This window comes from Stenella coeruleoalba (genome assembly GCF_951394435.1).
Source record: "Stenella coeruleoalba genome assembly, chromosome: 3".
NCBI lineage: Eukaryota > Metazoa > Chordata > Mammalia > Artiodactyla > Delphinidae > Stenella > Stenella coeruleoalba.
In genome coordinates this window covers 114,875,479-114,889,793 of record NC_137148.1, presented here as the reverse complement: position 1 = coordinate 114,889,793, position 14,315 = coordinate 114,875,479, and the positions used below count along the sequence as shown (strand labels likewise).

Sequence of the window (14,315 nt, the reverse complement as noted above, 5' to 3'; positions counted from 1 at the left end):
TGGCCGCTCGGAATCCTGGGAAATAGCCCTTGCGTCCAAATTGGAATAAAGCATTCTTGTTTGGCTACGCCGCGGGGCATGCAGAGTCTTGGTTCCCCCAATCCGGGATCCAACCCGTGTCTTCTGCAGTGGAAGTACAGAGTCTTAACCACTGGACCGCCAGGGAAGTCCCTGGAGTAAAGCATTCTTAAAACTGGGTCTCTGGGGAGAACTGCGATAAATTAATGACTCTTTTTTTAAAAAAAACAACAGAGTAACCATGGCATTTGAAGAAAAAATGTTTTGCCATATACTCAGTGCAGTTCTCATGCAATGAATAGGCATCACCCTAGTGGTGGTGTTTACTAGAGAGGTGAAAATCAAGATTTGGTGATAGTGGCTCACTTTGTCCTTACAGGTTGGGATGTTCTGTGTTAGGCTTTTAGTCCTCCCTTTGGGGCTTAGAATTAGTGTCTCAGTGGTTGTCTCCAAGTCTTCTCTCCTTTCAGAACATAAGCTGCTGAGTACTGGCCCTACAGAGCCATGGTCCATCCGAGAGAAGCTGTGTTTAGCGTCTTCCGTTATGAGGAGTGGAGATCAAAATTGGTAAGGTATCTGCTTTCTTGGGGATTAGAAACTGTCGGGTATTTTTTTTTATGCCGGTGGATTCCATAAGTTAACCTTTAAGCAGCATTTGTTTTTTAACAGCTTTATTGAGATATAGTTCACTTACCATAAAATTAACCAAGTATATTCACAGAATTTAGTATATTTGGAATTGTAAGACCGTCACTAGAGTCTAATTTTAGAACATTTTAAATACCCCTGAAAGAAGCCTCTTATCCCTTAGCAGTTATTCTACAGTCTCCTCTTTACCTCTCTAACATCTCCCCTCCCCCTTCCCCACCAACCACTCATCTACTTTGTCTCTCTATAGATAACTTACTTTGGACATTTCATGTAGATAGAATCATATAGTTTGTGGTTGTCTGTGACTGGCTTCTTTCACTTAGCATAGTGCTTTCAAGGTTCATTCATGTTGGAGTACGTATCAGTACTTTATTCCTTTTTTTTTTTTTTAATATTATTTGGCTGCATTAGGTCTTAGTTACAGCATGCGGGATCTTTCGTTGTGGCGCGCGGGTTTAGTTGTCCCGCAGCACATGGGATCTTAGTTCCCTTGCAGCACATGGGATCTTAGTTCCCTGACCAGGAATCAAACCCTTGTCCCCTGCATTGGAAGGCAGATTCTTAGCCACTGGACCACCAGAGAAGTCCCCTTTATTCCTTGTTTTGATTAAATAATAGTCCCTTGTGTGGGTATGCCACATTTTGTTTACCATTTGTCAGTTGGTGAACATTTGGGTTGTTTCCATTTTTCTGACTGTTATAATTAATGCTGCTATGAACATTTGTGTACAAGATTTTGTGCAGATATGTTTCCAGTTGTCTTTAAAGAGTGGAATTGCTAGATCATATTGTAATTCTCTATTCAACTTTTTGAGGAACTGCCAAACTAGGAAGTGACCCCACTGTTTGACATTCCCACCAGCAATAAATGAGGGCCCCAATTTCTCTGCATGCTTGACAACATTTATTGTTTTCTTTTTTCGTTATAGCTGTACTAATGAGTATGAAATGGTATCTCATTGTGGTTTTGATTTGCATTTCCCTGATGACCAGTAGTGTTGTTGAGCATGTTTTCAGGTTCTTATTGGCCATTTGTATGTCTTTTTTGTAAAAATGTCTGCTCAGATCCCTTGGATTATTTTTCATTATTGAGTTTTAAGATTCTTTATATATTCTGGACACAAATCCCTTGTTAGATAGATGATTTGCAAATATTTCTCCTGTTTTGTGTGGTGCCTTTCTTTGGTATTGTTGATATCTGTTGGTATTGCCTACAGCACAAAAGTTGTTAGTTTTGATATGAGTTTATTTTTTCTTCTGTTGCTTGTGCTTTTGGTGTCGTAGCTAAGAAACTGTTTACGTCTATATTTTCTTCTAACAACTTTCAACTCTCCACATTTAGGTCTTTGATCCATTTTGAGTTAATTTTTGTGTAGGTTGTAAAGCAGGAGTCTCTTTTGCATGTAGGTATGCAACTGTCCCAGGACTCAGTATTTGTTGAAAACATTATTCTTTCCCTATTGAATTGTCTTAGCACTCAGTATTTCTTTTAAGTACCAGAAAATAGGACTGTGTGTGGTTTCCAATCTTTTTTGCTACCAGGACATACGCTTTCATTTTTAACATTAGTCCTTTTTTCCCCCCTCTTTTTTCCCTCAGGATCTAAGGACACCTTTTAATTGTCTTAAGTGTTCAGATTACTTAATATACAAATTTGCATTTGTATGGTGTATCTCTACTACTTTAACCATTCAAATGAGTTTACCAAAGCACCATTGCTGGTCACACTTAACACTTAAACAATTTTATGTTTTTTGTTTGTTTGTTTTTTCGGTATGCGGGCCTCTCACTGTTGTGGCCTCTCCCGTTGCGGAGTACAGGCTCCGGACGCGCAGGCTCAGCGGCCATGGCTCATGGGTCGAGCCGCTCCACGGCATGTGGGATCTTCCCGGACCGGGGCACAAACCCGTGTCCCCTGCATCAGCAGGCGGACTCTCAACCATTGCGCCGCCAGGGAAGCCCCTTTATGTATTTTTCAAATAAGTTTTCAAAGATGAAACCAGGATCTTCCAGGTAGCAACTGTTCTCGAGCTGGTAAATCCTGCGACAAAACGAAGCACACTAATTTGGTAAATCTCAGATTGAACTTAAACATAACTCAAATATAAACTGAACTCATTTTTAAACGAAATACCAAGTAAACTGAATTGAAGTAGAATCTAACCTGTATATTTTCTTATATTTTTATATAAAAAATAGTAGAACACTTAAGTAAAACTTTAAAATTTTAAATTGTATTTATATTTTGAGGAGGTACTTAAGTCATAAGGTTCAAAATTCAAAATGGTTGGGACTTCCCTGGTGGCTCACTGGTTAAGAATCCACCTGCCAATGCAGGGGACACGGGTTTGAGCCCTGGTCCGGGAAGATCCCACATGGCGCGGAGCAACTAAGCCTGTGCACCACAACTACTGAGCCTGTGCTCTAGAGCCCGTGAGCCACAACTACTGAGACCGTGTGCCACAACTACTGAAAACCGCGCACCTAGAGCCCATGCTCCGCAACAAGAGAAGCCACTGCAGTGAGAAGCCTGTGCACTGCAACGAAGAGTGGCCCCCACTCACCGCAGCTAGAGAAAGCCCGCGCGCAGCAATGAAGACCCAAAGAAGCCAAAAATAAGTGAAGAAATAAATAAAAATTAAAATGGTACACAGTGTTTTCCTCCCATCACTGTATCTTATCTCCCAGGGTTAGCAGTTTCTTGTGTGTTTCTCTGCCATTAAATTTGTATACATGAACAAATAAATATTTTCTTTTCCCCTCTCTTTTTTAAACACAACTGGTTATATATTATGCACAGTGTTCTTTACCTTGTCACTGCTACATTTTCTTTAACTTAGTACTGTATCTTGTAGACCCTTGTATATCTTCATATGAAGATCTAGCTCATTTTTTTTAACAGCTGCATGATATTTTATGCAGTACAATAATTTATTTAACTAGAACTCTGTTGATGGACATTTGCTCATATAAATATAGCCTTGAGTAGTTATGTATGAATTGTATCTAAGATAAACTGAAAGTAGAATTATTGAGTCAAAGAATATATATGTTTATAAAATTTGGTAAGTATTTCAAATTGCTCTACTCAGAGATTTGTTTCAATTTATACTCCCATTGGTAATATGTCATAGTACCTGTTTTTCTATGGCCTGGTTCATAGAATGTGGTGTTATGTATTTTTGATCTTTGACAGTATAAGATCAAACTTTGAAATAGTTCTCATATCTTTCATTTGCATCTATCCTATGATGAGTGAAGTTAAATATCTTCTTGTGTTGAAGAGCCACTTTTATTTCCTTTTCTGTAAACTGCTTTTTCCTGTTTTTCTGTTTGACTATTAGTCTTTCTCTTTGACTGGGGGTGGGGGGGTGGGGTGGCTCCTTATATATTAGGGAGATTAGCCATTTGTCTATTTTGAGGTGCATTTTTTTAAACCACTTTGCTATTTGGCTTTGCTTAATGTAATATTTTTACATGAAGAGTTTTAAAATGTAGTCTATTAATAATTTTCTCTTATAGTTCCTGGATTTTGTGACATAATTAGAAAGTTCTTCCCTAGTCTGAGGTTATAAAATCTCCTTTGATTTCTTCTAGTACTTTTATGGTTATATTTTTTAAAATATATAAATCTTTGATCGATTTGGGGGCTTTTCTTAGTATAAAGAAAGGTGTAATTTACGGATCAAACTTTATTTTTTGCTGATAGCTATCCACATAACAATGTTAAAGTAAATTTTTTTTTTTTTTTTGCGGTATGCGGGCCTCTCACTGCTGCGGCCTCTCCCGTTGCGGAGCACAGTCTCCGGATGCTCAGGCTCAGCGGCCATGGCTCACGGGCCCAGCCGCTCTGCGGCATGTGGGATCTTCCCGGACCGGGGCACGAACCCGTGTCCCCTGCATCGGCAGGCGGACTCTCAACCACTGCGCCACCAGGGATAAAGTAAATTTTTAATAAAAGAAAAAACTCTGAAACCATTATCCCAACACAAAATTCAAAACTTTTTTGTTTTTAAAGTTGTGAAATACTTCAGCCACATTGAAAAGTAGGGAGAGTAATAGAGTGCCCATGTATCTGGTACCTGCATTTAAGAAATCTTAATATTTTGTCATGTTTCCTTCAGATCTTTTTAAAGAAATAGACACAGTTGAAGCCCCTTCACGCTCTTGCATCAAACCATTTCAGTCTATTTTCATTTTTGCCTGTTTCTTCCTTTGTCTTTATACCTGTAACTTTTTAAAAAGTCATATGAGTGCATCATAGCAGAAAATTGTGTCACCTTTTTTCAGTTAATATTATGTTATAAATACATTCTGTATCACCATATATTTTATATTTCATAGTTATTTTTGTGGGTTGTTTAATATTTTCTAGAGACGAAGTGCCATAAGTTAAACATCCTCTTGCAGGCATTTAGGAAAAACCTAACTGTTCATCAGTCTGGTCAAGTCTACATGGTGCTTTCTTCCTGGTGCTTGCTTCTTTTGTTATTTTCTTATATTCCTAAGAGTTGTATTAATAGATCAAAAGATAACTTTTGGGGGCTGGAATATTTTATAGATTGCTTCCCAAATGACAGATGTTTTCTGAAAGAACCAAGATCAACATAAAAATATTTTCCCAAATGAACAGAAATGGTACTTTACTAGGTCCTAATAGCTTCACTTCACTCAGGAAATACATCATGTAGGAAAACTGTTTAGCAATGACGCTTTCCCTCTAAAATGACTTTTCAGTAGCTGTGTCATTTTCCATAGTCACATATTGCAGAATATTTCCCAGTGACAGTTTTTTACTCCAAAGTTTGTACTCTAAACCTTGAACTCTCAGTATACCTTCTCTCTTTTTTTTTCAATTTGGTATGTGATAAGGCTTTTCTAATTTTGTAGGGTATCAGTTAGCAGAGCAATCAAGCCCTTTGCAGAACCTGGCCGCCCTCCAGACTGGTTCTCTCAAAAAGTAAGTTCCCAAGTAAACGTTCTTTTAGAGCACTTTTTGAGGTGTGAAGTGGGTTCCCTTCCAGGTCCTGCCTTTTTTGTTTTTGGTCTTTAAGTATCTTATTTATTTGTTCTTACGTTTATTTCTTTTTTAAATTTTATTGAAGTATAGTTGACTTACAATGTTGTGTTAATTTCTGCTGTACAGCAAAGTGATTCAGTTATACGTGCATATATTCTTTTTCATATTCTTTTCCATTATGGTTTATCACAGGATATTGAATATTGTTCCCTGTGCTATACAAAAGCACCTTGTTGTTGATCCATCCTGTATATAATAGTTTGCATCTGCTAATCCCAAACTCCCCATCCTTTCCTCCCCCACACCCCCTTCTCCTTGGTAACCACAAGTCTGTTCTCTATGTCTGTGAATATCTTCTTTATTCATTCACTTGTCGATGGATATTTAGGTTGTTTCCATGTCTTAGCTTGGCTATTGTAAATAGTGCTGCTATGAACATAGGGTTGCATGTATCTTTTCAAATTATAGTTTTGTCTGGATATATGCTCTGGAGTGGGATTGCTGGATCATATAGTAGTTTTATTTTTTGTTTTTTGAGGAATCTCTGTGCTGTTTTCTTCAGTGGCCGCACCAATTTACATTCCCACCAACAGTGTTAGAGGGTTCTCTTTTTCTCCACACCCTCTCCAACATTTATTATTTGTAGACTTTTTAATGATGGCCATTCTGACCGGTGTGACCAGGTCCTACCATTTTAATCACAAGGCTTTTGTACCATGAAGAATAGTTTGAGAATACTTTTCCTTTTTCTCAATATTTGCAGATCCATCCATGTATGCCCACACTATTACAAACTATTCTTGTCAGTGTAGCATAACAGTTAAAAGACCAGTCTTGTACATTAGATGGATCTGGGTTTTTTTTTTTTTTTTTTTTTTTTTTTTTGCGGTACGCAGGCCTCTCACTGTTGTGGCCTCCCCCGTTGCGGAGCACAGTCTCCGGACACGCAGCCTCAGCAGCCATGGCTCACAGGCCCAGCCGCTCCGCAGCATGTGGGATCTTCCCGGACCAGGGCTCGAACCCGTGTCCCCTGCATTGGCAGGCAGATTCTTAACCACTGTGCCACAAGGGAAGCCCTGGATCTGGGTTTAATATGACTCCACTTGAAAACTTTGAACCATGAGCCTCAGTTTTCTGATTTGTAAAATAGGGATAAAAGTTGATTCAGGATTGTTGAAAGTATTTAGTTGAGGTAATACCTAGAAAGCATTTAGCACAGTGCCTTGCATACGGTAACTACTCAGTAGATATTAAGTATAAATATTGGCTCTTAGTTTGTCTTTCCTCAAATAGACAAACTCCCGGCCAGAAGACTCCCTTTTCTGTGTTATGGTATTGATTATTTTGAACTAATCTGATTGCAAAGTAATTTGTCCTCCTAGAAGCTACTCCTACCTTAAATATAGCTCCCCTGTCTAAACCTTAGTCTAATATGTTGAAACTTTGAAAAGTCATTTCTTTTTAGGCTTACTCATCATATTTTCACTTTTTTCCATAGCATTGTGCTTCCCAGTACTCAGAGCTCCTAGAGACCACTGAGACCCCAAAGTGAGTACAAAGCCAGGCACTTGAGCCAAATCTCTTTAGTGGAGAATATTTACTGTGGAAGTCTGGTTTTTTTTATGTTTATATCATGGTGTGATAAAAGTTAGAAATTATCTCTGGTTAGATGTTGGAGAAGGCTCAAAGAAAGCAAGTGGGAGTAGGAAAAAATGTTCTCTTATTCAAATGTGTTTTTTTTGTTTTGTTTTGTTTTTGTTTGTTTTTTAAATTTTTCCATAGACGGAAACGGGGTGAAAAGGGAGAAGTGGTAGAAACCGTTGAAGATGTCATTGTTCGGAAACTGACTGCTGAGCGAGTTGAGGAACTAAAGAAAGTGATAAAGGAAACCCAGGAAAAATATAGGTACTTATCAGAGAATGCAAAATGGTTGGGAGAGACAAATCGGCCTGGCTTATACTAGTCAGAATTTTTTAAATAGATTAAAAAACCCAGTCTACCTACCTCTCATCCTACAGACGGCTGAAAAGAGATGCAGAACTAATTCAAGCTGGGCACATGGACAGCAGACTGGATGAGCTTTGCAATGACATTGCGATGTGGGTTATATTATACTGTTCTTCCATCTGTACTCCTTTTTCTCTTTTTATCCTCTTTACTTCTTAAGTAATCTGGCTTATTTCCTATGTCTGCCATCCCTTTAGACTTGAGAGATTCTGGAAAGGGAAAGCTGCAGAGTGGCCTGGTGGCTGGGAGGGGGTAGTGAGTCCTAGAAGGTAATGTGATAGAATATTTCAGTGTGAGAACATAACTTAGTTCTAACTTAAAAGTGGCTCTAGTTTGCCTGGGTAAAGAACTTGGTAGTTAGGCAGTATACTCAAAATTCCCTATTTTGCTGATAAAGATTTATTTTTTAGGTTTTTCCTCTAGAAAGTGCTAGCCTGGCAAAAAAAACTTCCCTGTGAGGGCACTGTGAAGGAGCTACAGCCAGCTAGGATCTAACCCTTATTTTCCTCTTTAGGAAAAAGAAATTGGAGGAGGAGGAGGCTGAAGTAAAGAGGAAGGCTACGGATGCGGCTTATCAGGGTAAGGTGAACCTAGTGACTGTTTAACAATTTGACTATACACTACTGCCTGACGATGACAGTTGAAGACTGTTTGTTAACACAGAATCTACTAATTCCAATTGCATGCTTTTCTCTGTCATCTTCTCTTTTACTAGAATAAAAACGTCCGTTTATGTCCAGGAAGAAACTCTTAGAAAGTGAGCTCTGATGAGATCTCACTAGACCTTGTGTTCTTTTAAGACACAAAAGCCTGATAATAACATATTGAACATAAACAAGGTTTTAGAAGTCGAAGCCTGTAAAAAGATTGAGAATAACTTAGTCATTGGATAAGGGGAGGAACTTCAGCATTTGTAATTCTAGGAATACATGCTTTGAGCCATTCAGGTCTTTCCCTCTTGTTAAAAGCAGAATCTTAAGTTGTTGAAGAGGATATTGAGGGATGTTTAAACTACTTTCCTACTCCAAGGACCTTTAGGGTACACAAGTTTGCTTAGGGTGAGAATTGCTCATAGGAAAAATTAGGCTAAAAACTTGTAAAGAAAGCTTTCTAATCCAGATTCTTAATGCTGCCTTAGTAATGTAACATCCCTATTTGTCCTTTACTATATAATAGCAGAGTCTAGCTTTATTTATTTAATCTTGAAGACAGAAATTGTTCTTTTGTATGTTCTAGCCCGTCAAGCAGTAAAAACACCCCCTCGGAGGTTACCTACTGTGATGGTTCGCTCTCCTATAGATTCTGCCTCCCCAGGAGGTGATTATCCACTTGCCGACTTGACTGCAACCACTATGGAAGAGGCCACCTCTGGGGTGAGTATATTTCCATCCACAGGAATTGATCAGCAAAGGGGCAGTAAGCCAGCAGAGAGCTGAGTGATGAGGAAACCACTTTTGGCTTAGAGGCAATTTCCTCTCTTGGTCTGAATTCTAAAGACGTAATTTACCATGTTCTGTGCTCTAAGATAAGAATGGACCTAAAAACATTGAGGCTTTTGACATTTTTGAGATAGGTAAAAGACTAACTTAAGGAATTACTTGTAAGTGTACTGGTCTTATGAAACTCCTGCTGAAATATAGGCTGATTTCTATGTAAATATAATATTGGTAGTGGGTAAGGAGTTTATAAAAGGCAAATTGGGTGGAATGATTGAGTCACTTTGGGTTTGAGTGAGTAGAAGAGAAAAAATTGTGGGGAAGAAAGGTGTGGTTGAGAGCAAGACGGGTAGAGGGTTTCTGGGCAGTTCCACTCAGGACTAATAAAGTAATAGGTAGACACACTAACCCATCCAGATGAGTAGGGAACCTTCCTGAGTTTGAGAAGTCAGATAAAGGTTCTCTGTTGTCTCTTAGGTAACCCCTGGGACTTTGCCGAGTACCCCAGTCACCTCGTTTCCTGGAATTCCTGACACCCTTCCTCCAGGCTCTGCACCCTTAGAAGCCCCCATGACCCCAGTAACAGATGATTCACCCCAGAAAAAGATGCTTGGACAGAAAGCAACTCCACCCCCCTCCCCTCTGCTGTCAGAGCTCTTGAAGAAGGGCAGCCTCCTGCCTACTAGCCCCAGACTGGTATGGAGACTTCTGTGGGTGTTTGAGAGCTGTGGTGATTAAGTAATTTGGAAGGGAGTGCCTGGGACCTAAAATATAACATGGAAAAAAAAGTTCAAAAGAGGAAGAGATCTCCTAGTTAAATGTTAATTTAAAAAGACAACAAAACAAAATAGTTGATAGTATCCTTGGGTCCTGAGATATCTGAAGCCATAATTATTTTGGTTCTCTTCTCCAGAGAACTCTTGTCAATAAGTTTTGAAAATCAGAGTTTCCCTTGGGTCTGAAATCATTTTCTTTGGATATTAACTTTTAGTTTCATGAAGTTTGGCCAACTGCTGGAGCTTTTTTGGGAAGTGGTAATAAAGGAAAGCTTGAGTGTAGCCTTCACCTCTATTCTTCCCTGGTAGGTCAATGAGAGTGAAATGGCTGTGGCTTCTGGCCACCTGAACAGTACAGGTGTCCTCCTGGAGGTAGGCGGGGTCCTTCCCATGATACATGGTGGGGAGATGCAGCAAACACCCAACACTGTTGCAGCCTCCCCAGCTGCCTCAGGTAAGTCACTACTTTTCCATTGTCGACTTTATTTTAGAGATGTTGAACATGGCATTGACTGCCCTTGGTTTCTAGCCTTTGTTATTAATCAACTGTGAATCCTAGATTTAAAGCCCAACCTTGGAGCTACTTTACCTGTTAAACCACGTGGTGCTCGAAATTGTAAATCCATGTCATCTTCAAAATACTGATTGTCCTGGATGACCACAGCGTAGATACTGAATGAGAGGAATAGTGAAGTTAATGGTGAAGGTGCAAAAATCACAAAAGGGTGCTAGGGATACCTGAGACTATAGCATAGGCAGATAAGATTTGGAACTAGAACACTAGACTTAAAGAGTCTCAGGCCTGCCACACACTGGTTTTGTGACCTTGGATAGGTAACTTAATTCTTAAGCCTCAGTTTCCTCTTAATTAATTGCAATATATATACTTCACAAGGATGTAGTGAGAATTAAATGAGGTAGAAAACGTAAAGCAAAAAAGAGTTTTAAAAATTGCCAAACATTTGATTTTAGTATTTGAGTGGTGTTAAATTTGGGTGGTTTATAGCATGCTTAACTTCAGCAGAAGGGACAGATTTATTCATACCTTTTTTTTTAAATTACCACTCATTTTTCATGTGAGTTATGTATTCTAGTGCTTTGAGTCATTCCTAACTTGGCAGAAGATCTTAAGTAAGGTTTGAAAAAATAAGGATATAGATAATGAGCTTATTTAACAGAGGAGTTACTTTCATCCTTTGAGACTAAAAATTTTCTTGGTTTGAGTCTTAAAGTGGCTATTGTTTGCTTCTTGCTCATGTGCTTTCTTCTTACCTCGTTTGTGTACCTCTTTGTCTGTTAGGTGCTCCCACTCTTTCCCGGCTTTTAGAGGCTGGTCCTACACAGTTCACCACACCTCTTGCTTCCTTCACTACTGTTGCCAGTGAACCTCCAGTTAAAATTGTGCCACCCCCTGTAGAGTCTGTGTCCCAAGCTACCATTGTCATGATGCCTGCGCTGCCAGCACCATCCTCTGCTCCGGCTGTCTCCACTCCTGAGAGTGTAGCTCCAGGTGCGTCCTTGACCCACGCCCTGAGCAGCAACTAGATCCAAAATTTCATTTTGAGCTTCAGTTAGAGAAAGGCGACCAAGAGCATCAGCTTCTGTTCTCTGTGGACATGTGCATCTTTATTCTTACAAAAACAAGGATGTGAGAAGAAGTGGGTGGGCATTTATGTGTTGGGGCAAAAGGGCTAAGTGTACATATATGAATGGGCTTGAGAATGTGTTTTCACCTTTCTAGATAAAATTGAGGAGAAGAAAACATGGGCAGATGTAAGATAACTTTTACTGAGCTTAAGTGTATGGGTGCTTGACATCTGTCCACAGCTTTGGTGTGATCTCCAGGTGGGCAGTTGGTACCAAATAAGCTTCTGAGATGGTTTTCTTTTCCTGTTATTCAGTGAGTCAGCCTGACACCTGTGTTCCCATGGAGGCTGTGGGGGATCCACATACTGTGACTGTCTCCATGGATAGCAGTGAAATCTCCATGATCATCAATTCTATCAAAGAAGAGTGTTTCCGGTCAGGGGTAGCAGAGGCCCCTGGAGGATCAAAGGCTCCTAGCATTGATGGGAAGGAAGATTTAGATCTGGCTGAGAAGATGGATATTGCTGTGTCTTACACAGGTGAAGAACTGGACTTTGAGACTGTTGGGGACATCATTGCCATCATTGAGGACAAGGTAACTATTCAGCAAAGCCCCAAAGAATGTCTCATGGGTCCTACATAGGCTTCTCTCCTCAGCCTCTCCTTGCTTCTTGTAGTAAGAATTACATAAACAACTCTCCTGCTTCTTCCCATCTCTATCTCTGTAGTCCCAAAGCCCTTTGATGCTGACATACTAGTCATCTACGCAGCCTTTCCTATGTTACTGGTTTGCACCAGACAGGTACCTGTCCATTGGTTGCTTCTGCTACATGGAGAAGATGGAGAGAGAAGCTTCAGATTCAGGCCATCTCATTTGGTGCTAATGAATTGAGGGACTTGGGTTTCTTTTTGTGGCTTCAACAGTGTTTGTATTATGGGACAGGTAGATGATCATCCTGAAGTGCTGGATGTGGCAGCAGTGGAAGCAGCACTGTCATTCTGTGAAGAGAATGATGATCCCCAATCCCTGCCTGGCCCCTGGGAGCACCCTATGCAGCAGGAACGGGACAAGCCAGTACCTCTCCCTGCACCAGAGATGACGGTCAAGCAAGAGAGGCTGGACTTTGAAGAAACAGAAAGCAAAGGAATCCATGAACTGGTGGACATCAGGGAACCCAGTGTTGAGATCAAAATGGAACCTGCAGAACCAGAGCAAGGCATTTCAGGGGCTGAAATAGTATCTGGAGTTGTTCCAGCCACGAGTATGGAGCCACCAGAACTCAGGAGTCAGGACTTAGATGAGGAACCCAGAAGTACTGCAACTGGAGAAATTACTGAAGCAGATGCTTCCAGTAGGAGAGGCGATGAAACTCCAATTACAACAGTGAAGACAGAGGTATTTAACATCAGGGGCTTGGGGGATGGGGGCAGGGGGTGGAGGGTTATATCTTAGGTAAGAAGTGACATTTTAGGCCTTTGGTTTTCCTGTTGCATGCCTGAGTTCTGACATGTTGATGTGTCCAAAGCCCATAGGTATGATCAGTGCTATATATACTTAACCCTGTTCTATTAAGGTGACCATTAGAATCATATTACATGGGTAGGAGGACTTAGAATTTCTTGTATAGTCTCATTATCATTGAAGAATAATGTATAAGCTGTAGTGATTTACCAGGACTTAAGGTATTTGTTCTTTTTGGTCTTCAGGCATCCCCTGAAAGCATGTTGTCTCCATCACATGGCTCAAATCCCATTGAAGATCCTTTAGAGTCAGAGACTCAGCACAAGTTTGAAATGTCAGGTAAATAATAAAGCCAGGAAATATGTACTCTATAACTAACTTTAAATCATTTGCTTTGGCTTCTGAGGGATTTGTGGGTTGTGGGCAAGTAGAGGAGGTAGAATAGGTCAGCATGGAAAGGAGAGCTGCAGGGGACTATTGTCCATAGGAAGGGGAAGGCTAAGGTGGAAAAATCTTCAGGTAGTCTTTCTCTCCTCTGCAGACTCATTGAAAGAAGAATCAGGGACTATTTTTGGAAGCCAGATAAAGGTATTTCAGACTTTTCTTTATTCCTCTTGCTGTGTGACTAGATTTCCCTATAGCACTACCTTTTAATGAATTTCAGTAAACTCGCATCATTATTCTCTGAGATGAGACTGGTTAAGGAGTTGCATGGGGAAAAGCTGCAGTGGACAGTTAGGCATAGTGGGAGTACTATGGCAACAGGTGCTTCCTAATTGAAAGAGTTTGTGAATATCACACAGACCTTTCTTTGCATATAATGCACAAAGAAGCTTTGATACATCCAGAGTGATTTGGAGTGAGTAGGGATATCAGAGCCAGGGAGAGCATATAGAAATCAGATTATTAATTATACTATTCAGAGAAAGTCATCCAAAGTTTTCTTATTAGAATTACTAAAGCAGTAGTAACAAACAGACTTAATGCGATGTGAGCTTGCTCCATCAGATGAGACACAAAATAAAAACTATTTTTGATAACTTTGTACCCAGGGTCAGAGTTCCTCTCAAGAGCAAGGGGAAAGAAGGAACGCCTCTTAGCTTAGTCTTAAGTAAGTAGCTTTTTTTTTTCTTCCTTTTAAAAAGATCCTGGGTCTTATTCTTTGTCCAGGTTCTAAGTTACTTGATCAGTCAGTATCTTTAAGTAGATGGTAGTATAAGTGATAGAGGGCTCAGTCAGGAAACAGTGTGAGGTCATTTTCTAGAACTGATCTAACCCAAAAGACAGATCATGTTTAATGATGCTTTGCTGGATAGCTTTGCTCTCCTTTCCATTTGTTGACTGGAGCACACTATGTC

The 14,315-nt window shown here is 40.0% G+C and overlaps 1 protein-coding gene across 3 annotated transcripts in view; it reads left to right on the top strand.

The window, feature by feature from the left end:
- BRD8 (bromodomain containing 8) overlaps positions 1-14,315 on the top strand; it is a 30,103-nt gene that overhangs the window by 636 nt on the left and 15,152 nt on the right. The window contains exons 2-15 of one of the 3 annotated variants that reach the window (XM_079916455.1): positions 489-585; positions 5,560-5,629; positions 7,188-7,237; positions 7,472-7,594; positions 7,708-7,788; positions 8,211-8,275; positions 8,933-9,069; positions 9,610-9,828; positions 10,218-10,362; positions 11,209-11,418; positions 11,810-12,090; positions 12,439-12,891; positions 13,203-13,296; positions 13,499-13,545. In XM_079916455.1, the coding sequence (XP_079772581.1) occupies positions 489-585; positions 5,560-5,629; positions 7,188-7,237; positions 7,472-7,594; positions 7,708-7,788; positions 8,211-8,275; positions 8,933-9,069; positions 9,610-9,828; positions 10,218-10,362; positions 11,209-11,418; positions 11,810-12,090; positions 12,439-12,891; positions 13,203-13,296; positions 13,499-13,545 (2,072 nt within the window). The remainder of the gene's footprint in view (positions 1-488; positions 586-5,559; positions 5,630-7,187; positions 7,238-7,471; positions 7,595-7,707; positions 7,789-8,210; positions 8,276-8,932; positions 9,070-9,609; positions 9,829-10,217; positions 10,363-11,208; positions 11,419-11,809; positions 12,091-12,438; positions 12,892-13,202; positions 13,297-13,498; positions 13,546-14,315) is intronic. The other 2 variants (XM_079916456.1, XM_079916457.1) reach the window with 2 other exon arrangements.